Raw genomic sequence first — 25,137 nt, 5'->3', positions numbered from 1 at the left:
TGATGATGTTGATGATGCTGGTGATGATATTGGGTATTGATAGTATTGATGCTGCTGATACATGACATGTTTAATGGTGATCGTTGTGCTGTAATACTTTCTACTGTATAGACGGCATTACCAGCGTCTGAATATATGAATATGAGCCTCTCCACTTGTATCATGATTCCAACATTCGTGGTGGCAATGCTTTTATTGACACAGAAAGCAGCTCTGGATTTGAACAACGCATAAACAATAAAAACATCGCGACACAAAAAGAACATAGCCATATACCATCGTAGAGATTGTTGGAACAATGATTTTAGTGTCGGCGATGATGGATTGATTTTTATTTTATTTTTTTTACTTTTTATTTTTTATTTTTTATTACCCATGTGTTTGTTATCTCCGTTTGATTGTCAATATGTCATCTGGCACACTCATGTTACAACCAATACGATAATTGTCATACTTTAATTTTTTTAAGGTGTATGTTACAATAGACCTTTTTTGCCTGTGGATCCGCATCAGTGGATCAGAGGCACACGTTTACATCCTGGGACACAGCAACAGAACCCGGCGGTATTGAACCAATCACATGCCATTGAATATAGTTCTACCCATTCATTTATTCATTGTGCACTTTTTGTGTCATCCATTATTTCTATCTTCCTTTTTTCTCTTTTTCTTCTTCATTTCCCTTCTTTTTAGTACTTGCTGCTCTTACTTCCACAAGCATCTAATAAGTCACCTTTTCACAAACCTCCAATCCCTCCAACTTGGATCTCTCTTCATGTCCAACGCAAGCAAACCAAAAGTCCGAAGGTAACAAATGCACACGGAAACACCGCGTTCCATCCGCCACTTCGCGCCGATTGCTATTGCCTATCTGGTGCCGTATAAGATATACGTATAAGCTTCGGCTTAGAGTCAATGTCACCATGCCATCTAATTTTATGCGGATTCTCAGTCCTTCCTTCCTTGGTTCCCGAACAAAACAAAGAAAAAAAGAAAAAAAAAAAAAGCTTACCTGGTTACATCGGTTGTTTGGGTACGAGGCACTAACATACTTTTGCCACCAATTTTGCTTCATTTCACTTTATCCTTCCTGCGCGGGTCTCCAGGAACAGCAAGACATTCCATGGTAAATAATTTGCAACATTGATCTATGGTTTCATCCATACCAACCCAGTCTCTACAGAAATCCGTTTACAGCGACAAAAGTCATGCTTATCAAAGACCCATGGTCGTATTTTTCAACCTTACCTTGGTTGTCACTAGGCCAAATAAGAGATACTCTTGACGCCTTAATTATTTTCGAAGCATGTCGTCAGGGTGTCCTCCCCAGGATTACCCGTAGATTGCTAGCGGCGGAACGCGGTGAGCTCAATCCTCGCATAGTCGCTCCATGCGATGAATGTTCTCCGGCATTGCCTAGCCTTTCTAATTCAGCGAGTTCCGCCTCAAATATATCGACATCTTCCAGACTTACAAAATTGGAAGCTCCCACACTACCTTCATCTGTAGGTCAGCAAGCTAGTCTGCCTGATCCAACACTGATCGTCCCGGGGTCGGTATTTGTATTTGACGAATCAGAATCCGGGATCTGTCGGTGGACAGATGGTCGGATTTGGTCACCCTCAAGGATTAATGGCAATTTCCTTGTTTACAAAGAGCTCTTTCGTAAACTAAGTAACGAGAAATGCACGAGCACAGCAGACAAGGAGAGGATGAGGACCGGATCAGGGCTGACGGACGAGGCTCTCAGAGCCAAAATAGAGAAAGACAACTTGGTCGTACAAGGGTCTTCGAAGGGGACGTTTGTCCTGAAAAAGAATGGACTCATCAAAAAAACTATCTGTGTACGGGGCGTTAATGCGCTATCGCTGCAAGAGCTCAAGGATCGCTATGAACGCTCGACTCAGTCTTGTTCGAATGCATGTTCCCGAAGAATTTCGAGTCCACATTTCTCTGTGACAGGGACTCAACATCTTGTGTGCTATGAGAGGGAAGGTAGGCTGTGAGCTAGATCTGGTAGTTTACATTATAACGGTACATGGTTGGTATACTAATGCTTCACCTTCTTGACAAGATATGGGAGGGCTCTATCGTCCATCTGATTATATGGAGCTCAAAGATCTACCCCTGAGTAGGGCGTTTATCGAAGAACAGAGTTTCCGCAATCAAATACACATATTGCCGCTGAAGCGCGAAGCGCCCATCGATCCTTTTGACTTTTATATCAGCAGTGCACGCATAATGGAAGGCCGTCCGGGGTCGCCGGGAGTAAAATCACAAAAGCCAAACCCCATGGCAAGAAGCGTTAAGCAGATGCACAAGGCGAAAAAAATTAGAGGGTCAAGGGGCGAGAGCGAGGACAGCAGTAGGTCCAAAAATGGGGGTGCCTCCGGGGACGAGTCGTTAAGCGAAGGCAGTTCCACAATAACTGATAGAGATCCAGAAAAGCGGGTTAGCAAACCAAACCAAAAACATAGGAAGATCGAACACTCTAAGCCTCTCATCCCTAACCATCCTTACTCAACGCGAGCACAAGAGCGCCTACAAAGGGAGGCATTGCAGCACCATCTTGGACAACAGAGTTCAGTGCCTTCTGGTGCCATCACTTTCAGTATGATTGAACAAGATAGGCCATCCTCTTCCTCAGGTACCTCTAAACAGTTACAGCTAAAGGACAAAGCACCAAATCTGTGTGAGACCAATGGTGATTGCCTTTCAATATGTGGCTATAAGAACAAAGAAGGAAAGTGGAGGCTGCGCCCAGCTCCCTGCAGAACACAGGCTTGTATGGACATTCTGCCTCTCCGGGTGACAGTGCCAAGGCAACTTAGCACTTATGGGGATCAAGGTAAATGCAGTATAAGCGTCGATGGCCCGATACCAAAGCATGAGCTAGAAGTCATGAAGATGGGCCAGGAGCGGATTCAAATTAGAGTCGAGAATGACATTGTCAAGAGCGAAATCGGATCACCACATATATCTCACGAACCTTCCTATCATCCATCTAGTCCAAGTGGCTCTTTTATCTCCAGAGCCTCACTTTCATCTTCTTTATCACTCTCAGCATCGTCTACCGTCTCCTTGGACAACCGGAATAGCTCTTCAGATCGATCGGAAACTCCGCCTTCAGAACCAACTGTTCTTATTGACCAGACGCCAAGGTCAGCGTTGTACAGTGGAGAAAATTTTTACCAACAGGTCTTGGTAAGTGTCAACGAATAGTAGCTACTCTAGCTGGAGTATCCGCTTGAACAGCCCTGTTTGGCACGGCCTGACACCTTTGCTGCAACTAATGATCTATAGGCTAACCAGCAAGATCTGAGCCAGCTATCCCAAAAACCGTTTTCTAATACACTAAACTACTTATCACGTTCTGGGGCTTCCGAGTTTGTTGAACATGGCACATCTAATCTAGCTCAGGCATCGCGACTGCAATTAAAGGATGAGAACCAAACAAGATCAACACTTAAACGCTCATTCATATCGCCATCAAACATCTTGTTTGGCCATCAGTATGAATGGTATCAACCTTCAAGATCAAATGCGGAATGTACACCTGTGACTGAATCTGCTACCGATGTCGCTGTTAATGATTATTTATCTGACTCAACAGACCGATTAAAATCATCCCCAGAGGTAGAACTTTCCTCCCCAAGCTTGAGTTCAACACCTCTAGGGACACTCGAGCTGGAAGATACACCCATTCAAGAATGTCAAATTGTGTATCAGTCAAGCAGCAGTTCTAGTAGCTACTACAGTTTAGGAGACGATGAGTACATGTTACATATGCAGCGTTCAAATTTGTCAGGATCAGACCCGCTCCATTTCAATTATCGCGACGAGTATACCGCAAATCCAGAAACTATTAGGAGACAGATGTTTTTTGATGATTTACCATCAAATATTTATCGTCATTTAGAACGAGATCTTCAGCCCACGACTACATCACAAGAAGTGTTTACCTGTCTCTCAGAACGGCGACCAGTGAGGGAAGAGTTAATAGACCCTACATCATCGGACATGCACCAGTTCAGCGATCCATCTCAACAGGAGTACGAAGAGTAGATGAATAAAATGAAAATATAGTTGGTTAGTAGGGTCAGTTATACATAGCTTTTTCTGCATGGTTTGTCACAAGAAATAAAAACATTAAATTAACGTTGGAAAGCAGACTCAGATTCATTGAATGATAAAACTGCGAAGAAAAAGTCGCGTGCTGAGCACGGAAGTTTTAGCTTTAGTTCATTGTTCTATCCGCAATACAAATTGATGAAGAAAAGATATAATATTTACAGAGTACGCTACGACAGCAATATAATAGCGATAAAAAAAATTTAACGGCGCTTCATCAGTATATTTCTGATGCGATCTTTTGCAGTAACGCCCAATGCTGCCTTCTTCTTTGCTGCGGAAGTCGAAGTAACTGAAGAGGATCCACCAGAAGAAGTGGGTGTAAGTAAGGCAGAAAATTGCTTTGGTGTGAGTTTGCGCTTCTTTCCAAGACCCAGCACGACTTCATCTTCCTCATCGCTGTCCCGCTTTGAGGGACGGTGATCGATATGGTTCGGTGATCTCTGACAGTCATCAGCAGTGTCTTTATCATCACCGAAATACACTGTTTCAGAGGAGTTGACCTTAATCCGATAGTGGATGGTTGAGTTTGTAATGTTGTCAGAAGCAGTGACCAGTGAGGCGGATTTGATATGGCCTGTTCCCTTTAATGGACGAGACAAAGATCCGGATGTTCTTCTAGACTTGCGAGGGCGCTTCCCTCCCTCATCGTATTCTGAATCAGAAGATCTCAAATCCTCCCTACAACCCTCATCCTCCAGTTCGTCGTCTTCATCATTATCCTTGGCTTCATCTAATCCTTCACCGGTATGATTCTCGGATGCATTCCACTCTTCGTCAGAAGTAGGTTGTTGATCCGGATCAGAGTCACTCCCAGAAAGGTCATCCAGTTCGTTGCCGCTCTCATATATGTCTGAATCGGGCTTTTTCCGCGACCGAACAGCGCGACCCGACTTTCCGTTCTGATTCCTCGATTTCTTGGCAGATGATAGGAGTGGGATCTTTAATTTGATCTTTGGAGGAGTAATAACAGTAGTAGAGGTAGCAAGCATAGTTGGCGAAGCGATAGGAGGTGTGTTGGAGGAAGACGTAGTGATTGTACAGGTCGCAGAGTTTGGGACCTGTTGTTCGATCGAATCCTCGTCTCCAGAGTTTGTAGAGGATGTGGTCGAATTCAGTTTAATCCTCAGTTTGATCCTGGGTTTATTATTTTCTATCGCAGCCTTTTGCTCTTCTTCTTCCTTGTTTCGTTGTTGCTCTTCTTCCTCAGTCAAGAGCCGTAGAGCATTATCAATGGAAATTACTGTCGTTTTGTCTGCGTTTGGTCCTTCCAGTATGCTGCAGATTAATTGATTTAAATCACGCAACAAACCCATCAACCCTCCATTCGCATAGCTAAAGGCTTCCGTAGGTACACTGGCCCTGATCATATGTCTCTCATCCTTCATGATTTTGTGTGGCTCATTCTTCAGCATCCTATGTCTGTTATAGAGATAAACCGTCAAGGCCAAGAGACCTTGCAGCTCTAGAGGCGAAAGTGTTGAGAGATAGTCTTGACCACGTGTCATGCATCCAAGAGCTACGAACCAGTTGAGCTTTTCAAAGAATGGGAATCTGAACTTGGGTGATACACTGGTTTCCATTTCAATATCACAGACACGGTACTGCATGGGGATATGTAAAGAGTGAACAAAGTTACCGCCAATGACGATTGAAGACATTGGTGTGTATACCGCATGAATCCATCCAGCAGGTATTAGCCTAAAGTATTTTAATGAAGAGGATGACATTGGATCGATAAGCACATAGACAAAGTTAAGTATTGCCTTTGTATATTCTAGACTTTTTTTTTTTTTTTTTTTTTTTTTTTCATTTCACCTAATACAAGAGGTATTTAGAAATATCAGCAAGTTTTTCATTATCACATACATCGTATCGCCCTGTTGAAGCTCCACTTTATAACACTTGCCCGCGACTTCATCCCCAAAGAATGTCGTCGATTGTTCGGATGAGGATGACCATTTTGCATATTTCTTCAGATGAGTTGGAGTCGGCTCCACAAAGTAGAATATTTTTGATCCAGAGAGAATGTGGTAAAATACCTAAGTATTCATAGTGGGCATAAAAGATATCGATCGAAAAAGAGAAAAAGAAGAAAAGAGAAAATAAGCAAGATCTTCAAAAAGAAATCATTTGGTTTCGGTACCATGATTTCTATTACTCTGTGGCAATACCCAAAACTTACAGAAGATCCCGCAAAGTCAATATGGCTAATTATAAGCAAGGATAAAGAAGAGTCAGGAGTCACTGTCAATAACCTCAACTGAAACAATATTATTATTATTATAATTATTATTTTTAGAACAATACATACAAATCTGTGAAAGAGTCTTTGACACTCATCAAGCAGTAAAGTTGCACCTTTGGAAACTCTGTCGATTTCAAGGCTTCTGGCCAAAAGTTATCAATCCAGTCAAGCTCCCTAATGAGATTAAAATGATTATAAATTGCAAATGAGTAGCATATTATCGAGTCAGTAAAAAAAAAATTCTTTAACTCCTGCATACCAAGTACAATGCAAACACAGTTTAACGAACCTGACAACGGCTGGCCTCTTAATTTGCTCCCCTAGAGGTGTTCCTGAAATCTCTAGACTGATGACATTATATACTCTCTCATGACGTTCAGCCCCAAAGTATTCTGCCCAAGAACCCATGGTCCAATCTGCTTGTTCCGATTGTGTCGCTACATCAATCACTTCGACTGGAGTATCTACCCCAACTGCATTGCATATATCATCTATAGTAAGGGTTGAAGGCGGCATCTTCATGTCTAAATCCTCATTTATCTTGTCATTGCTATCCATACTCTGCTTTACAATGATAGGTGACCGAAAGCCAGTGACACGAAGCCTGTCCAAAGTCAAATCCCTTCCCTGGACTCTCTCAAACTTGTCGGGAAGAAATTGATGGGAATCCAGAAGAACACGCCATTTACTATTATGACTAACGACACCATTCACAAGATCTGCATAGTTAATCTTGCCAGTTCTGCGTGAGGATTTCCGAAGCACTGTTGCATCAATAGATAAAAAAGGTAGCAAAGGATGTGAAAAAGAGTAAAAAAGAAAAAAGGGGTGAGTATGATGCAAAGGGGAAAAAAAAAAGTAAATAAAATTAAATGAAACTGGCGCTACGGATCTGATTTTTCGATATATAGAATTCATAAGCATAGTACTTGACTGATGGATATTAAAGAAACATACAAGTACTAGGACCAGCCTTGGGTATGCAGTCTGCACAATGGTATTGGTCAATGATATCAAATTCTTCGGGTGTCAACTTCAAGCAGCGGACATGGTACCATGTTTCGCAAACATCGCAGCAGATCCATGTCCCCGTCTCTGATTTGCGTTCAGGACAGAGACGACATCTCTCTTCCTGTAGAGATCAAGTCAATTTTTAAAATAATTTGCATTGGTTATTATTTCTTTTATTATTGTTACTGCTTTATTAATGGTATTAATGTTGTTGGCGCTGTATTAGAATGCTGTTCTATTTGCTGCGCCAAATCAATACTTACATCAGTCATTATGAATAATCAATGTTCTTCTGTGATAGATGTAAAGATATAAAAGGCAGTAAGAAGAAAGAAAAAAAAAAAAAAAAGGAAAAAAGAAAAGAGAGAATGAAGACAGAAGTGCGATGTGAGCAGTTGTTGGATCGAGGGAAAGGGAGCGAGGGAAAGACTGGGCCGATTCATTCAATCCATACAGCCTGCCTTGAGACACAACGACTTCATCAAGACAAAAAGGGTTTGAAGTTTTGGTGTTCTATTGAAACTACCCAAAAAAGGTGTAATATGAAATGTTATTATGCATGTGGCTTGAGGCACAGTTGTATTGCCACCAAACAATAAACAACAATAAAAAACTAAGGTTTCAAGGCCTTGTTCATTCCGCCTCGACAAAAAGAAACAAACAAACAAAAAAGACATGGAGGAGCACCTTAGCTCATCAGAACTGTTTGCTAAAGCCCTCAAGGGTTACCAAACTTCTTCAGCAGAAAAAATTTGGTTGGCAAAACAAGCCTGGCAGAGAAGCGATGTCGTCCTCCCCCATAAACACGAGTTCTTATTCGAATGGCTCTGTAGTACACTTGTCAAGGCTTCCGCTGCAACAAAGAGTGCTAAGGACGCATCTCCGTATGTCTCTATGCCTTCTGGTCCCCGCCTGATAGAATGAATTGATGGATTTAGCGCCATTACTTGAAAATCTATTATTTTGAAAGTATTCAAAGTCTAATCTCTCTTCTTTTCCTAATATTAGGACCATCTTGTTGGAGCAGGATTACTGGGATCTGTTCAAGGCAATGCTTACACAGCTCACTCATAGTAGGAGGGATAGCAGTAAATATGGACATATCAATATCCGCCATCACGAAGGTGTTGCCAGATCAGGATCTGATGCTGTCGACTTGCAAGCTCTCGGCGTTCTTATTCGTGTTCCTGTGATATCTATTTTCACAACCCTGATTCAAAACCTCGTGAGCTACCAGCCAGCAACCACTGTGGCACAATCTAAGGTTTCTGGGAAAAAGGCAAAGGCCCTCACGGCACTAACTATGGCACAGGATCCATCAACTTATTCACCATCCAAGGAGATACTGGAGTCTGCATCGACTTGCTTTGAGCTTCTAACTTTACCTCTAATGTCTGACTGGTTTCAGCCAACCTTGGAGCAATATACCCCCCTTATTCAGGCAATTTTAGAGGCTCTCGTCGAGATGGTACAAGAGACCTCAAAGATTGACACAGCAAAATATAGCACCATAATGAGATTCGCTTTCATTGTCCTAGACCAATTCAAGCGCCTTATCATCATTCAACCAAACCAGAAAAAAGTGTTTGCGTTGGTAGCAGCCAAGATGTTTGAGATGCTGGTACGAGCACGCGTTGCTGTTCGTAAAGTACCAGGGCTGTCTTCAGCCGAATGCCAGGAGGCAATAGATGCCATTTTGAGGACAGGACTGTTTCACCAAGATCATTTGCAGGAGTATACGGCAGGATATACAGGACGAGACGAAAAGTCTATTCAAAGCTATCAAAAACAACTTTTCGAGCAAATTGCCACTTTAATCAGATCTGAATATTCTACAGCAGGTAAATATTCATCACGTTATTCGCATTATAGGAATTTAGCAGAGTGCTTTGAGTATTTTTATCTAACCTGCTCCTGCCTTATTGCGTTCATCTCAGTTTTGGATATCCTTCCAGTGTTTCTCCACTATTTTGTTGAGGAGTCTCGTCGGAGGCAAAGGAGCTTAGCCATTAGTGGGCTGGATCGAAGCTTGGATAGCACACGCGAGACAGAGTTCGCCTTTTTCAAAATCATCTACGTCATGGCCGGGAAGCAGTTGCCGAATCTTACAGAAGTCCCCTCAGAGGCATTTATTAACGAGATGACGAGTATTATTGATACACACAATAATTTGCTTGCGACAGTTTTGGAACTTGACATGTACCAGCCCAGCAATGACAAGACAGCAGATCAATTTGTTTTCATGAACACCTCATTTGAGAGTATCTATTCATGTTTGGCCACTGCTCAGACATTAGAAAATGCAAAATTGCAAAGCATCTCGTTAACAGGCATTATTGTATTGGCGCAATTGGACGATCGCTTGTTGAAGCCTCATTTAGACAGTCTCTGGCCAGTGCTGTTTGCTCCAATACTAGGGGCTCAAGAGGCTGCTCTTGAATTGGCAAAGGCGCTGTTAGAGATTTATGGCAAAGCTAGCGATCTCAAAATCTTTTTCAATTCACTGTTTTCGTCGCTTCGGAACCATTTGACTCAACCAGAGCATCTCAAAACTAGCCCCCTTTTTCTCAAGCCATTCTTGGATCTGTAAGTACATAGCCAATCTCGTTCATCTGCTCATTTATATATATGTCCGTGTGTTCGCGTCTAAATGTCCTTTCCCCTCTTCTCTGTACTACTAAGAGTACCTGCAAACATCAGGAACTACATGCCTCTACCACAAGCTCCATCTATCTCGAGCATTTTCATCACGGAACTCGTGAATCTACAAAGTAATACGGGAATTGAAGAGCTAATGTCTCTTCAAGAGATGGGGGTCAAGAAGAAGCGGAAACTGAAGTCTGGGAAAGCAGTGGAACAAGGAGAACGATCTAGAAACATTGCATCTGCGGAACAAATCTGCGAGCTTTTTATCCAGTTTTTGAAGGGTTTACGTGTCACAGCAAATCAGGAGAAACAGCTCAGCCAAGGATTCAAAGATTTATATGAGCATTTCTTGAAGCATATCTTCAAACCACTTGTTAATGAAGACTCTGACAGATCAGAATCATATCAAAGTCGGCGTTTGATTCCAGCATTGAAACTGCACTATACGCTTTGCAGAATCTCGACACAATATTGGTTAGGCGGAATCTCGACAAGAATGATCAGTGACATCATTAAATCGATCAAAGGGTCCTCAGGATGGTCAGATGCAACGATCTTGGTGCTTAATCGTGTAGTTCTTCAGCATGTGCATATGACTCTATGCTCTAGTGAAATCATGACCGACGATATCATGCAACAATGCAATGACTTGGTTCGTTTTACCATGAGCTCGTCTCGCTTACACCAGATTTTGGATAATGTATCGTTGATGACAGAGCCCTGGGATGGAGAGATAGGATCGGCCACAGGCAGTAGGTTTTTGGTGGCGAGCTGGCAGGTACAGGTGAACGACTGGCTGGATATTGTCTGTAGGTTTGGTACTACTCAGCACCTGGAACTCATCGCTCAAGCCATTGTCCAGCAGTTCGGTACATCAGTTGATAACTCCATGGCACCGATGACGGACTCTATCACGATTCACATTCTGAATCAGATCTTGTTACGCTCAGCCAATTTCTACGAAGTACCGAACTTTCGACCTGTCTTCGCACAAATGATCCTGAAACGCCTTGCAGAATCGATCATTGTATTGAGCGAATCGAATTTAGAACGAGAGCTTGCTGATATGGTTTTATCTCTTACAGAAAGTACTCATAGCTCGTCCAAGGACACTGGATTGAAAGTTATGTTCGTAGATGTGCTCAAAAAATTGGCCAATGTCATTCAAGAACGCTCTGAGGACAAGATACATCACTTAAAATCAAAGTCAAAATCAAAATCAAAATCAATGCCAAAATCAGGTTCATCAAACACAAAACCAGAGTTATCAGCTCAGGATGAGCATAGTCAAAAGCTTTTGTCATTATTATCTATCGTGCATCTCTTGCCACTAGAGTACTTTGAGAAGAATGAAAGAAACATCATCCTCACGACAATGACCATTTTGGACCACTACATTCAAACCCATTTGACCGCCACCTCAACGGGCATCAAGAGCTTGCTTCTTGTTCGCCGTATCTCGGATGCTATAATGACGTGGAGAAGCGATGCAGGAGCACTGGTATGTCTACTGGGCGGGTTTTTAATCTCCCTGTGGAGTTTTTTTTAGACATCTATAGGCTAATTATGCTACTTCTTTGATTCATTAGTTTCATGATCCTGCTATCCTCTTAAACATAGTAAATTACCCTGAATGGAATTGTTCAACGAGCTATGGATCCGAAGATAAGGATGGTCTCGGATATGTACTTATGGAAACCACGGCTGCGATCGTTTCTAACACGATCCGGTAAGGATTCAATAGTCGCTTGTAATTTTACGTCTATTTAAGAGATGCAGGCATTGACATACTAATATTAACTTATTGATATTATTACTTTAATTTCGGATCAGATTCTTTATGGCACAAACCCATGACGCTATTCAGCATGAAAGCGCTCTTATGCACTTGGATGCGCTATTGAATCTGGCGCAAGAATGGGCATCGAGCGATTTTAAAATCAGCAAAGCCACTCTGGATCGTCGTATAACCGAATCTCGCATTCGAGTCATCATGGTTTCTCAAATTTGCAAGAGTCTTGTCCAAAGTCTGGGGCAACAACGGCACCAAAAATCAAAATCAAAATTAAAGTCCAGAGTTCTCTTGGGGTCAGAAGTATCAAAAATGAAGACCGAGGATGCGCTGTTACTGAAGCGAATCGGATCCTTGTTCGAAACTATGCAAATTAGCATTTCAAATAGAATCGGAGAAGTGATAGAGAGCATACATTCGTCTAGCACTCAATCAGGATCAGAAGCCGAGGCAGCGTTAGTAGCGGGGGCACAACATTGCATAGACCACCTTGAGCTTTATAGCACTATCGTACAGTATTATCAAGTCGTTAACTATAGTCAAGAGGATAAGATCAAATTTTTAGATATGATGCCAGATCTTTTTCGCTTGGCAGGGGTTTTACTACAAAGCATTACCAATGTTGAGCAGAATGACACTCGGGACAGCCTCGCTTGTAATTCATTTAATAGCATATCTCATTTAGTGGCTATTTTGACAGTATACTCTTGTCAGTATTTGCCTTTATCCAGCTCTTGGCAGTCAACGAAAGAAACAGAGAAGCTGTTGAAGGGTCTCATGAAGTTATTACTCGACATTTCAGGGCGCGATCTTGCAGAATCAGATATCTCATGGCTCAAAGAAGCTTATTTAGCGATGCTTGGTTTGCTTTCTGAAGACCAATTCGACTGTATATTGCATTGGTTGTTGGAAGAGGCACGTGTTTTTGGAGATCAATCTATGAACGAGGTGGTTCTTATCAGATATCTCAAGGTGACTTTCTCGAATGCTCATCACAGTAAGTTTGCTTTTTTTTTTTTTTTTTTTTTTTTTTTTTCCTTTTTTGAATGCCACATATTGATCTTTTTTTTCTTTCTCATTGATTATACTAGCTCATAAGCGCAAGGTGCGTCGCCAAATCTCTAGACTATTGACTAGGTTGATTCAGATCCTTCAGAATACACAGTCTGTTGAAGTGGTGATAGGTGTGTTAGACATTATGGCCGGCATCTGTTCTGAGCCTGCGTTCGAGTTGCGCTGCTGGGAAATCGGTCTAGTATTGGAAGGCATTACGTCGCTGATGTCTCCAGCGACCCCATTGCTCCTACTTGGCACTGAAAGATCGAACACGGGATCTACGACGCATTCAGTTTTGACTAATGGAGACACATGCAAGATCTTCACAGCTTTGTATCATGTCCTGATGAATATTGCTCGATTCCGTCAAGAAGAGCTCACAGCGTTGATTCCAGTCTTTACAGTGATTGTTCAGGGCATCCTCCATGGCTTTAAATCTTTGAATGGATCGATTGCAAAGCAGCAACAAGGTGTTGAATCGCTCGTCAAGAGTCCATTCAAGCTATTATCTGCTGGTGTACTCAATCCTGAAAGCATCACTGGAAGTTCTGATATCTCAACAATGACGTCTTCTTCTTTACATTCGCCTTCATCATCATCATTATTATCATTGCCGTCCCCAGGATTGGTAACTTTTACGTCTGCTACGGACAGCATCTCTATTGGCGACCCATTGTCGGTTGAATGTGCAGAGAACTTTGCACGTTTGTTAACAGCTCTTGGGACTAAGAATGTTCATCCATTGGGATCGTATGGTAATAATGATGGTGGTGGCAACGACAGTACAATGGATGCATTGCAGATATCACAGAGCAGCTCCAGCATAGGCTCCTCTACAGGTTCAACATCGTCAGCAATTGCAGCAGATACATCGAAGGCTTTTGGCAAGCATGCGCCGTACATATTGATGGAGTACTTTCATATTCAGAGTTCAATTGTGGCATCGATTAGTCAACAGAGCCTTCGAAATGCACTGTTGCCAGGTCTTTATGCACTATTGAGTCTGTGTAGTGATTGGGAGAGAGAGATGATGATGACCGGATTGGACAACACTGGCAAGACACTGTTGAAGGGATTGTATACAGATTATTTAAGGTACTACAAGTACACTGGCCGGTAGATTTATTCAAAGGAAAAAATAAAATTTTAGCATCAAAGTCAAAAGTGTGACAAAGTGGGATTAAAAAAGTTTCCAGCCAATCATTCTGGAAGCGTGGTCTATCCCGAAAAGGGAAGCAAAAAAAAAAAAAACTCCAATTGCTCCAATCGCAGCACTTACGATTGGAACAAGACCAAACTGTCGAGTAACAAACACCAGCAATTAGTGCAGAGAGAGAGAAGGGAAAGCTTATAAATATTCACACAAAGATGAGAGAAAGAGCGGGAATGCTTGGTAGCAGAACAGCCGAGCATGGCAAAATGAAGGGAAGGGAATAAACATACCATGTTTATACATTTTGCAAACGCCTATCTTTCTCTCTCTCTCTCTCTCTCTCTCTCTCTCTCTCTCTCTCTCTCTCTCTCTCTCTCTCTCTCTCTCTCTCTCTCTCTCTTTCTTTCTTTAATTCTTCCGTTTTCCTTTCCTCGAGATTGATCCTTTAATCCTCTCACATACTGTCGACTAAACAACACCTTTAATACTCCTCTCAGTCCTGGCCTCATCCTCATTCTCATTTCATTCTCATCCTCTCACATTACAGTCCTTTCAGACACTTCTCTCATTTTTCTTTTGAACGACAGTTTTTCTATTCAATCTTCTCCCTCCATTATTCTTGTAACCATGCCTCCCCACTCTGCAGCCACCCTCCTTCAGGCTTTGAGCCAATCTGATCTCTCCACCTTTGATACCTTCCTTCACCAACATGAGGTACTTCATATTATTTATTATAATAAACGCTTTATTATCCGTAGTCCAGTCATTCTGTCAATCAACCTTCTTCGTCAATCCACGACAATGACTGAATGGACAAGCCTAACACAAATATAATCTGTGTCCTTTTCCTCATTCTAATCTCGTCCGTTCTTCTACTCTCTTTAAAAAGGAATCCGACCAAAGAAAAGTTCAGCTAACCACGCCTGAATGGAACAACACTCTTTATTCATTAAGCAACTCCTTGGGAAGGCAAGTTCACACGAACCTTTTTTTGTCTTTCTCTTTTCATTCTCAAACTCTTTGATAAACACTCCCAACTTTGGACAGTGACAGAAAAAAGGTTGTACTCAATCCTTACTCGTTCTCTCTCTTTTCATCCCTCTCGACGTATAATTTATTAGTCTTAGTAAACCAACTATAACCCATCGCTTGAACGTTAAGACTCATGTCTTTAAAAAGGAGTTGCAGGAATATGTTCCAACGCAGATTGAAGACCGACTTCGTATTGAGACTATTGTCTACGTCGAGCTCTCGATTGTCGATCACGACAATGCCTTAGTGAATGCTTATGATTATGCTCGTCTGCCCAAGGATCTTTTCTTCACTCAGCCCGATAAGCTTATTTCACCCGAAGAGATGGCGACCAAGCGCATTATCGACATCACTGCCACTCTGCAGTGCCCCTCCAACAACTGGCAGGAGGAAAAGGAGGCCTGTCTGCGATGTGCTCGTCGTATGTCTACCAAGTTGGACCAGACTGAGAGTAGAGTAAGTGAGGATAGTTCTTTCATCTCCTCTGTTTACATCGTGGGTTACTTGCATATTCATATCTCGAAAGAGAAAAAAAGACGAGTCTTACATTAACCAATTTTTCTCTGATCATCCACTATATCTGTGAACAGATCATGCATATGCTTCCGGAGCTACACCGCACTGAAAATGGTGATGCTCTTATTAGCTTTCGCTCTGGTGTCGCGAACATCCAATTTAAGATCAACTGCTATTGTGGGCACAAGAAGGAAAAGGAAGGCTTTGTCATCCGCTTTGATTCACAATCGGACACCTCAATCGCTTCTCATGTCACCTTGCCGCTTATGTTCTATCATCAGAATAAAAATAGAGTTGCGTCCCGTGCTCTTGCCGCCGCTGCCAAAGCTCAAGCCAAGACCGAACAGCAGCAGCAACAATCTGAACAGAGTTCTGCTGCTCGTAACATTGTCAAGTCTGTAAACTCGAAAACCAAACGCGAATCTAGAACCAAATCTGGGAACGGTCCTATAGGTCAACAACATCAAATACCTTCGCCACCTAATTCTTTACTTGATTCTCCTGTTGAATGGTCCTCGAGTCCCGAGTTGGACGAGTTCATGGATAGCACCGACACCCCCTTCACGGTGCCTTCGCCTCCTCCTCCAGACCCATTGATACCTCTCTTTCCTGATTCTGTTGTCCAGGAGCAGCAGCAGCAGCAGCAGCCTACCATCGCTCACATCAGCCATATGACTCCCAACAGCGGACCCGTTCGTGGCGGCACCCTTGTTACTATTCATGGTTTCGGATTTCCCGTCGGTGAGGTCGTCTTTGTTTGCTTTGGCGAGAACATGGTTCCTATCGTCGCACAACGCGACCACATGCTTGAGTGCGTTACTCCTGCCGCAAATAAGGCTGACACTGTCCCAGTCTTTGCCATGAATGCCATCGAGACGAACGTCGCTCAGGCCACGTTCACATATGTTGATGATAATGAGAAGGAACTCATCAAACTCGCACTCCAGCGTATGATGAACATCTCTGCTCGCATAGAAGGTCCTCTCGACAATGTTCTTAACCGTGCCAATGAATTCGCACTCTGGAGCGATCTCTTGCAGGGCAACGATGACTCATTGCCTTCCTCTTCTGTGAACAGCGCTTACTCTAACCTCGAGAAGATGGTTCTCAAGTCCTTTGAAATCTTGGATACGCCTGCAGGCAAGGATATCGAAGGTCTATCGATTGTCAACAGCACCGGCCATACTATGCTTCATCTTGCAGTCGCACTTCAATACGAAGCTCTTGTCAAGGATCTTGTGCACCGCAGTATTGACACAACAGTTCAGGACAAGAACGGTTTTACTGCTCTTGACTGGGCCCATCGCTTGAACAACCTGGCCATAGTAGAGTTGCTCACTACCTCGACTGATGCCTCTACCACTGTTGCTGGCGATAAGCTTACCTACACCACCAAGCACAATGAGGCGGCCCTGCGCGCTCAGTCATCGGTTAGTCCTGGCTCCTCGCCCTCCGCCACCGATCAACCAGATATGGATCACAGCGTTAGCGGCATAACAGATCATGATATCCAAATAGACAGGATCACAAACAAAGACCTTACTCTGGATCTATCTGGCCATCTGGATCCACACTTGGATGGAGAATGGAATAGCTTTGGTCAAGGTCCAGGAAAGGACGTACCTCTAGCCCGGGAGGGGATGATTATGGACCAAGACGGACGACTCGCTATCCATCAATGCCAACAGCCACAACAAGATCTACCACAGTATTGTGCAGCCCTTTCAGCAATTCCCGCCAGGACTGAAGATAGCTTGATAGCTTGCGCCCCAGTTCAAGACATCCATTCTCCCACCCCACTGTCTCGCACTCTTCTAGTCGGCGAAAGAGTGGGTCAGGTTGGCCATATAGCGGATAAAATTAACGAAAACATCCCTATAGAGGGCCTCACAGCATCCTACCCTATAGTTAGCTTCGATCATATTGCCCCTATTGGTCAAGACAAGGATGTAACTGAAGGGAGCACAGAAAACGTGCAAGGAAGCGGTGTAATACAGCGTATCCTTAGCACGGCCCGAGTGGATGACTTCGTTTCCGGCGCTCCAGTAGCAACAACAACATCCCCACCGACAACAGGTGTTGCTGTTGCTGTTGTTCGTCACCAGGAACAGGACATTGATCCCGACCGGTTCCAGTCCGTTGAGCCACAATTTGATCAAGCGATGTCGGAAAGCGCGGTTCAACAAGGAGCTCAAGAAGGAGTTGTTGATGTTCATGGTGCTGACAACAACGAGGGCGGGTCGCGCAATGCCGCCGTCACGCAGGCTCCAGTTCAGAGCCGAAACGATGTTGAACCTGAACTATTTTTGGGTGGTCTTCCAGTGACCTTGTCACCACGCTCGGTCCGTACTTCTGCATTCACAGTAGCAGTGTTGAACAGAGACGAGAACAATAGCAACAATAACATACAGCAAGATACATCTAAATCATCCGGATCTAGATCTCAAGACAGGGCATAAGTATTCGACAATGCAATAAGCAATCGCTGTTGCTTTAGGTAGCGCTAACTTATTGACTAAGCATTATACCCTAATCCTGAAAAAGAAAAGATCCTTGGGAGTTGTTAACGGCTGGATCCGTTGCCTATTTGTATTATAGCCCTCATCAGCATTTTTGCATTTTTAACTTGTCTTTTTTTTTGCCAATTAAAGCTTTTTTTATTACATTCTGTTGGTTGATAAGTGTATTTGGAGGGTGGACGTGGCATCAGTGACATCAACGATGGATGCATGGATGTTCAGGAAATAATTTTATTAAACATTGTAGACATACAAAAAGATGTAGCCCAATTATATGATACATAGCCTCCTCATATGCCTGCCAGCTTTTTTCTATTTCTCATCTCTGGTACCGGCAAAGGTTCAGAGGCCCTCTCAATCTAATTATTCTACTTTTTTCTCCTCTTCCGCGTATACTTGTGCCTGTGCCCCTCGGGGAGATGGTGGTGATGCTTCAACGGTCATAACATTGCCTTCAAATGCCAAAGGACTTGTTCGGAATGTTCCTTTGACACGAACCATTCCAGGATGTTTAATCATCGAAAGTGAAGAATGCAGGGGCTCTGGTGACTCTTCTGAGCCGACCTTAGTATCCGCCAAACTCACACTAGACTCGGAGTGGTCCCTAACATCGGTAACTTCCTGGCTAGATCTCAACTGCCCATGTACCGACGATTTTTTAACTATGAACTTGTCTGCTTCAGGTGCAAAATTATCATGTCTGAAGCAGGGATTTTCCCGATCGAGGGTCGGTGTCAAGACCTCAACATGATTCATGAAAGGCTCCATTGCTCCGTTCGGCAGAGGTGAGGATGGTTGATCCCAAGTGCGGTTGGGCGACGGAAAAAAAGTCCTTGATTGCTCCACTCCGCTTTTTTTCGCCTCATCCACGCTGATTCCGAGAGGGTTAGATGCAGCAGATGCTCCGTTAGGCGACTGTAATGCCGGCATATGCTGTGAGGACCAGGAGACTACTGGAGCTATTGGGCCAAAATAGGTCATGTCCTCTTCATAGTGTATCGGGTATGACTGAGATACGTTTGCCATATTTATAGGTCTGCATTCGGCACACTCTATGCTCGATGAACTCTGTTGTGTGTTTGTGCTTGGCATTTCACGATGCAACTGTACGGGCGAAGCATATTGAGAGTTAGACTGGCTTGAATACGGACTCGACTTTACAGACAATTGACTGACATCCAACTGCTCTCCATGGTACATCTGAGCCTCAGTATAGCCAAATGTCGTAGCTGGCGTGGGAGCATACGATCGCTCCATAAAGGCTATCTTCTTATGACCACCAATATGTTTATCTATATCAAGGTCGTTAGGCGTTAGTCTGAGTCGATCTGATAAGAATGAATCAGAGGTTGAAGGAGGCGTTAAGGATTGTGGAGCAATGGCATTAGTCTCAGAAGACTGATGGTCAATTGAAGCGTTCATCACAGGCTCATTCTGTAGAAGCATAGGCGTAGAATATATCTCCGGCGTGAGTTGCTCATTATGCTGGTTGAAGCTGAACAATCCAAGATCTTGTTGGCGCTGAGCTTCTACATTGTATTCTGGATTTGAATATGCTCTATTATTATTCTTGCCTCTGATATATGACGAGGCTTCTCGTTGTTCTTGCGTCACCGAGTTGGACTGATAAGTACATTGGATATGAGATATTGCAGGACGTCGCGGCCCAATACAATTAGTTTCAGTGTATGGGAAGCTTAAGGAACGGTTTGGTGGTGGTCTTAAATGTGGCCTCAATGAATGATTAGCTAAATCGCTGCAATGCTGCACTGGAGACCCATCCTGACTGTAATATATCTCAATACTCTGTTCTGAAGTCATAGTCATTTCAGACGGCGAGCGTAACCGACTCTCTTCTGGGATTAACATTCGATCAAGGTCCAATTGCAACGAATCACCTGCATTAGCAGCAGCAACGTCGTGCTCCAGGTTCCAAACCGAATCATGTCCTATATAATCAGAGAAATCTGCATTGTGCTCTGATGGCTGGTATCCATATTTCGCCCCCTCATAGAAGGATGGCTGTGATCCTCGGGAGCTATGGAGTGCAGAAACCAACGACATTGAATTAATCTCTCTTCTATAAGCCTGGTTTTCAGAAACTTCGCCTCCGATTTGGCATGGATCGATTTCCCCCTTCTTCTCTGAATAATACTCTTTCTGAATCTCTTGAGCTGTCTTTGCACTGTCGTTCACGTCCAATGTCGTGGAATTGACTCTCGAATTGAAGTGGGAGGACATATTTCCCCATGATCCGAGGAATGATTTAGAACTCTTTGGGGATGATTGACCTGTTGACCGTTCGTTTCTAGAAGGGCTGGGGGTTGATGGCCGACTGGTACTACCATTACTTTCAAGACAGTTTTCATGGCTCTTCTTCTCGAGCACAGGGACGTCTCCCTGAAATCGAGTATCAGGTATCGTAGGAGTCATACTAAACCGATTAAGGTCATGGTGGTATCCCTGATGAGCTTGATCCTCGCACATTCCCGCGGTTAGCTTGTCAGTTTGAGAGGTGGGCGTAGATGCTCTCGATTTTAAGGAAGAAGGCCCATTGGATATCATTGTGGAGAGTTCTGGCGATCCAGTCTCCGAAGGAGCACACTTGGTCATCTTAAGGACACTGGGGCTGGGTGATAGAGAGCCTGGCGAGAAAGCAACAACCCTGGTGGATCCTATGCTTGACTTTCGAGACCGGTTGTCGAACATATATTTTAGAGAGCTAAGACTCGATCCGCTTGATTGACGTGACAAGGACGTTGCCCCTTTAGGACTCCTTGAACCACTAGATGTCATATCTCCAGGACTCTCTGAAATGATGCTTTTAGTAGATCGAGGAGTTGCCGGAGGAAGACGAGGACTAACACGTGAGTTTTTATTAGGGCTAGAACTGTTTGAGGTATGGCTGGGAATCGATATCGAAAGCTTTGCCAGCTTCTTACGAAGACCAAGCTTAATAGTTTTTGGCTTGTCATGCTCCGTTGCTTTAGGTGAGCTGTTCTGCGAAGCGCCAACTGAACGACTCATATCAAAGTCACGTTCCTCCTCAAGCAAGGCATTTGCCGCAGGCTCCACTACAGGCTTGAGATCATCCATAGGTTTCAAAGGCATTTGATCAATATGCACCAATGGTTTTGATCGATCAAGTGGTGGAGATGCCGACGCAATCGCGGGTTTTGATAATGGAAAAGGGTATGCGGATGCGGACTGTACAAGGGCAGGCTGTTTGAAAGACATGGAACCTGGTCCAGTATGGATGCTAGACATATCAGGATTCACAACGAAGAGGTTACCAGCTTGAGAAAAGTCCAAGACACTTGTTGGGGAGTCGGGATCTTTCTGCATAGGGCGTTGCATAGCAGTACGTGATCCAGCTCCAGTCTTCATGTTTATGTTTGGTACAGTCGAGGTTGTGGATCTGACGCCGTTCGTGGAAGATGCCATCATGCCTGAGCCGCTAGAGTTGCTGGCTTTTGGAGAGGTCTTAATATTGGTATTGGAGCTGTTAGTCTGTGAAGAGTTGGAAACTGTTTTCCTTTTGGAAAAGACTCCTGTTTTATTCTTTTTGACCGGATCATCCTCATGTAGAGGGAACACAAAGTTTTTAGGTATCCTTGGAGGGGGATCAGACCACGATGATGCATGGGTGATATATATGGGAAGCTCGACCGCCAATGCTTTGCTCATAGATGCCATTAAACTCACTTGAACAAAGAATTGAACATGAAGAAAGTTTGTGTTGCGCAAAGAATAAATCCCAGAAGGGATGTAAACCGGTAATACCACCATCCTGGGATCATCATCATCAAAAGAAAAATCCTCGCCTTTGTAAATGATCTCGCTGTAGTTCTTAATGTTGTCTTGATCGCGGGTTCCTGAAGTAGTTGGATATGAGCCTATACTAGATCGCATGCTGGTCACGGCAATATGCCGCCAAAGAGAAAGCTTAATACCCATAATCTATTATGGCAAAGTAAAGATATTAGTCCATCATGTAGCTTAAATTCCCACGGCTTCAATGTTGCAAATCATTGGTGTAGGATAAAGTATATCTGCTACTTACTTTTTTCTTTGTGAAGTTCTTTACCCCAATATTAACATAGACAATGCCGCCAGAACTAACCATCGTCCTCGTTAGTTCTGCATACATCTCAAGGCTACCTTCTCCACCCATAAATAACCGCTTGCTCGTGTCGGCTTTGACCGATCTTCTTCGCGCCTGCGCGATGTCATCTGTAGTCCAGGTCTCATAAATACAAACTTCTCGCGTGTGGTGTACGACCTCTTTATGGTGATTGGCCTTCATAAGGGCAATACTATTCAGCAGTCGAGTGACAGCTTTATTTAGTTAATTGGATGACCAAAATTTTCACAGCGCTTACTTTATTTACTCATCCAAGCCTATGTAAGATTCAACTTACGCAGAAATTATATATCGTACTTGCCCAAGCTTTGAGTCATACGAATTGGGAAGTGTATCCTGAATATTGAGCCGAAAAGGAAATATAGTCCGGCCCTTCCTTGCCATCCAGTATCCTTCCGAGTCTAAAAAAATATAAGTATTTGTTTTAGAGGTTAAGCTTCAGAGGGTGCAAGGTTGGAGCAGGTATTTTCATCAATAATCCACAAACCTGGATCAATGTTTTCCTGAACTGCTTGGGATGGGTGACGGATGTCCTGAAGACGAAGCACTGTCTTGTGGAACACTTTTGGCGCAAGGTGATCCTTAGCCAATGCTATAAGTCATAGAGCGGTTAGGACTCACATCTCATTTATAATTTAGAGGCTACGTTATATAATTTCTCATACCTTCATATCCCAGAAGCTCAATAACCATATCTGATAGCATAACCGATCGTGACGACGAACACTGTATCTCTAGCCTTCCTGAAAGCTCTCCACCAGCATTGAAGAACGGCCTATCAAAAGTTAATTGGATACGGACCTTCCCAGTTTTGGATGTCGTCTTTCCAGGCATTGGAGGCACTTCTTCGTTGGGTGGAATGGACGATAAAGTCACTTGGCGCGAATAGGTTGAGCTTTGAGCTGCTCTTGCTTTTGCCTGAGCCACAAGTATGTTGTTAGCCGGATCCCAGTGAGGGTCAGAGCTGGATCTAGTATGGGTGTTGGGTGAAGTTGGACTGGTATTGTGATGGCTGTTACCGGTAGGCGAGGGTGGAAGGCGCGTAGTAGGGTCTTGAATCCCAGAGAGCGGCCTTGCTGTCCTCTCAGAGGCTATCGGCGAGCCTAATGAGAAGGCGGAATAGGTGCTATTACGATTGGATTGCTGCGCAACATAATCCCCCGAAACCGAATTGGCGATGTTGCCTGTGTCTGTTGTGATTAAGGATTCTATTGCTTTCGACCCATCAGGATTGGATCCATGCGGATTCTTCGTACTCTGTGAAGCAGTTATAGAAGACTCAGGGTAAACTGGTGCTGGCTGTGTAGCAGAGAATACTGAAGGGGAGGGGGCTGTTGGCAGCTGATCACGAGAGAGCAAGAAGTGATTTGGAGGGAGGCTGCCTAAGTGTAAAGACCTTTGCGCATTGACTTGATGTATAGGTTGTATATGTGTAGGCTGTATATGTGTAGGCTGTATATGTGTAGGTTGTATATGTGTAGGCTGTATATGTGTAGGCTGAGATAGTCGAGCATTTAAAGCAGCATGTGCACCATTGTAGTTTTGTGGTTGGTAAGGAATGCCATAGGACTCCAAATAGGGGATGTTGTCATGTTGAGCGTTTGCCTCTCTATAATAACGCGCTTGTTGTGCATATTGCTCGTATTGTCGCTGTTGCAGCTCCTGGTAATTATGCTCTAAATATCTTGAAAATTGTGGTCGAGGGAAAGTTTGCTGATGCCGTACGATCCCAGATGATACTCCAGGGGCGATATACATACTGCTGGATCTACCGATACCCTGTCCACTTGGTTGTGTGTCCGGCACATGGCCCAAAATGGCGCTTCCTGGCGCTCCTCCCTGAGATCTCATATTGATGTGTTGCTGGCCAGAATAATGCATTCCGTTCTGCTGGTTAACATGGGGGATCTGTATCCCGTGATGGATTGTATGTTGTCTTTTTGGAGAGATATGCTGAGAGCACTGTTGCTGCTGTTGCTGCTGCCGCTGGGAAGACTGCTGTAGGTCTTGTCTGTGCTGAACGTACTGCTGTTGAGTTTGATGACCCTGTACTGTATGTCGTGAAGGAGCATAGGTCTGTTCTGGTTTGGGTGATTGCAAATATAGTGGTGATTCTGAAGGCAAGCTAGTCCTTGCCGGTGACGCATGATAATCTCCAACACTGGAGAGATGTTCTGTCAGCATCTCATCCTGTTTTCGCGTTAAAGCCTCTTTGCTGTCCATATTAGATCGTGTATGCTTCAAAGACCTTTTGTAAAGCACTCTTCAATAAGACAGCTTCCGAGATTTTGCTGCCTAAGTGTAATCCACTTTGCTCACCCTGTACCACTCTTGTTGTTGGAAAGAAGTTCTTTAATGAAGTAACAAAGTAAAAAAAAAAAAAAAAAAAAAAGAAAAGAAAAAAGAGGAGAAACAAAGCTGAATAAAGTGAAGGCAAGTCTAGTTGAACCCAGAGGAATACACAACGCCATTTAAGCCGAGTAAAGCTGCAGCAGGATGTTAAATGGCGAAGAAATACGAAATAGAAGATGAAGAGTAGCTAAAGCCATGCGCGCACAGTGCGCTCATTGTTTATGCGACGTGTAAAGATATCTCGACATACCATGCAAGAGTGCAATTGGATCGTGGTTCGTCCAGACCGTGGCCTTTGTTGTTGTTCCTGATAACCAATGTAACTCTAACGGATTCAAAGTGTGAGTACAAACGACAAGTTTGCTCTTAACTACAAGAGACAGTTTATCAAACAAAAGAGGAAGAAAAATAATCGACATAGGTATCGAGTAAATGCCCTTGCCCGCATCTGAATCATCATGCAAGGATATAAAGTGTAATGTGTATTATATATACAGCACGTTTCCTTTGAGAATTGGCTTGCTTTTTCGATTTTCT

At 43.5% G+C, this 25,137-nt stretch overlaps 5 protein-coding genes across 5 annotated transcripts; 3 read left to right on the top strand and 2 right to left on the bottom strand.

The window, feature by feature from the left end:
• Nucleotides 1–1,208: 1,208 nt before the first annotated feature.
• Nucleotides 1,209–2,006, top strand: BCR41DRAFT_341484 (gluconate transport inducer 1/Pac2; the record flags this gene model as incomplete). The annotated part of the gene is made up of 2 exons (XM_022022246.1): nt 1,209–1,362; nt 1,519–2,006. The coding sequence occupies 2 exons, from the start codon at nt 1,209–1,211 to the stop codon at nt 2,004–2,006; spliced, it is 642 nt and encodes a 213-aa protein (XP_021877029.1).
• A 2,227-nt stretch (nt 2,007–4,233) lies between these two features.
• Nucleotides 4,234–7,733, bottom strand: BCR41DRAFT_361914 (hypothetical protein). Its single transcript, XM_022025634.1, has 7 exons — nt 7,654–7,733; nt 7,337–7,511; nt 6,669–7,143; nt 6,446–6,553; nt 6,317–6,341; nt 6,001–6,173; nt 4,234–5,832 (listed from the first exon to the last, which is right to left on the bottom strand). Exons 1-7 carry the CDS (start codon nt 7,660–7,662, stop codon nt 4,335–4,337), a joined length of 2,463 nt encoding a protein of 820 aa, XP_021877028.1. The 5' UTR covers nt 7,663–7,733; the 3' UTR covers nt 4,234–4,334.
• Nucleotides 7,734–8,018: 285 nt separating this feature from the next.
• On the top strand, nt 8,019–14,042 carry BCR41DRAFT_389647 (Urb2/Npa2 family-domain-containing protein). The gene is made up of 7 exons (XM_022028145.1): nt 8,019–8,274; nt 8,399–9,231; nt 9,328–9,976; nt 10,073–11,537; nt 11,626–11,765; nt 11,870–12,825; nt 12,920–14,042. The coding sequence occupies exons 1-7, from the start codon at nt 8,066–8,068 to the stop codon at nt 14,002–14,004; spliced, it is 5,337 nt and encodes a 1,778-aa protein (XP_021877027.1). The 5' UTR covers nt 8,019–8,065; the 3' UTR covers nt 14,005–14,042.
• Nucleotides 14,043–14,425: 383 nt separating this feature from the next.
• Nucleotides 14,426–18,255, top strand: BCR41DRAFT_361912 (hypothetical protein). Its single transcript, XM_022025633.1, has 4 exons — nt 14,426–14,751; nt 14,927–15,006; nt 15,159–15,525; nt 15,660–18,255. The coding sequence occupies exons 1-4, from the start codon at nt 14,665–14,667 to the stop codon at nt 18,042–18,044; spliced, it is 2,919 nt and encodes a 972-aa protein (XP_021877026.1). The 5' UTR covers nt 14,426–14,664; the 3' UTR covers nt 18,045–18,255.
• A 92-nt stretch (nt 18,256–18,347) lies between these two features.
• BCR41DRAFT_361911 (hypothetical protein) lies at nt 18,348–24,622 on the bottom strand. Its single transcript, XM_022025632.1, has 5 exons — nt 22,914–24,622; nt 22,736–22,840; nt 22,526–22,649; nt 22,168–22,420; nt 18,348–22,064 (listed from the first exon to the last, which is right to left on the bottom strand). Exons 1-5 carry the CDS (start codon nt 24,469–24,471, stop codon nt 18,468–18,470), a joined length of 5,637 nt encoding a protein of 1,878 aa, XP_021877025.1. The 5' UTR covers nt 24,472–24,622; the 3' UTR covers nt 18,348–18,467.
• Nucleotides 24,623–25,137: the final 515 nt, after the last annotated feature.

The sequence above is a fragment of the Lobosporangium transversale genome (genome assembly GCF_002105155.1).
Source record: "Lobosporangium transversale strain NRRL 3116 chromosome Unknown BCR41scaffold_51, whole genome shotgun sequence".
Classification (NCBI taxonomy): domain Eukaryota; kingdom Fungi; phylum Mortierellomycota; class Mortierellomycetes; order Mortierellales; family Mortierellaceae; genus Lobosporangium; species Lobosporangium transversale.
This window is presented reverse-complemented; position numbering and strand designations above follow the sequence as displayed.

Coding starts and splice junctions, on each gene's coding strand:
- BCR41DRAFT_361912 (XM_022025633.1), top strand. CDS start 14,665: ATGCCTCCCCACTCTGCAGCCACCCTCCTTCAGGCTTTGAGCCAATCT. Junction 15,007..15,158: donor TTAAGCAACTCCTTGGGAAG/GCAAGTTCACAC, acceptor ATAATTTATTAG/TCTTAGTAAACCAACTATAA. Junction 15,526..15,659: donor TGGACCAGACTGAGAGTAGA/GTAAGTGAGGAT, acceptor ATCTGTGAACAG/ATCATGCATATGCTTCCGGA.
- BCR41DRAFT_361911 (XM_022025632.1), bottom strand. CDS start 24,471: ATGGACAGCAAAGAGGCTTTAACGCGAAAACAGGATGAGATGCTGACA. Junction 22,841..22,913: donor TGAGCTTCTGGGATATGAAG/GTATGAGAAATT, acceptor TATGACTTATAG/CATTGGCTAAGGATCACCTT. Junction 22,650..22,735: donor TCAGGAAAACATTGATCCAG/GTTTGTGGATTA, acceptor ATATTTTTTTAG/ACTCGGAAGGATACTGGATG.
- BCR41DRAFT_389647 (XM_022028145.1), top strand. CDS start 8,066: ATGGAGGAGCACCTTAGCTCATCAGAACTGTTTGCTAAAGCCCTCAAG. Junction 8,275..8,398: donor AGTGCTAAGGACGCATCTCC/GTATGTCTCTAT, acceptor TCCTAATATTAG/GACCATCTTGTTGGAGCAGG. Junction 11,766..11,869: donor ATCGTTTCTAACACGATCCG/GTAAGGATTCAA, acceptor ATTTCGGATCAG/ATTCTTTATGGCACAAACCC.
- BCR41DRAFT_361914 (XM_022025634.1), bottom strand. Junction 6,554..6,668: donor AAGAGGCCAGCCGTTGTCAG/GTTCGTTAAACT, acceptor TAATCTCATTAG/GGAGCTTGACTGGATTGATA. Junction 5,833..6,000: donor CTTCAACAGGGCGATACGAT/GTATGTGATAAT, acceptor AAAATACTTTAG/GCTAATACCTGCTGGATGGA.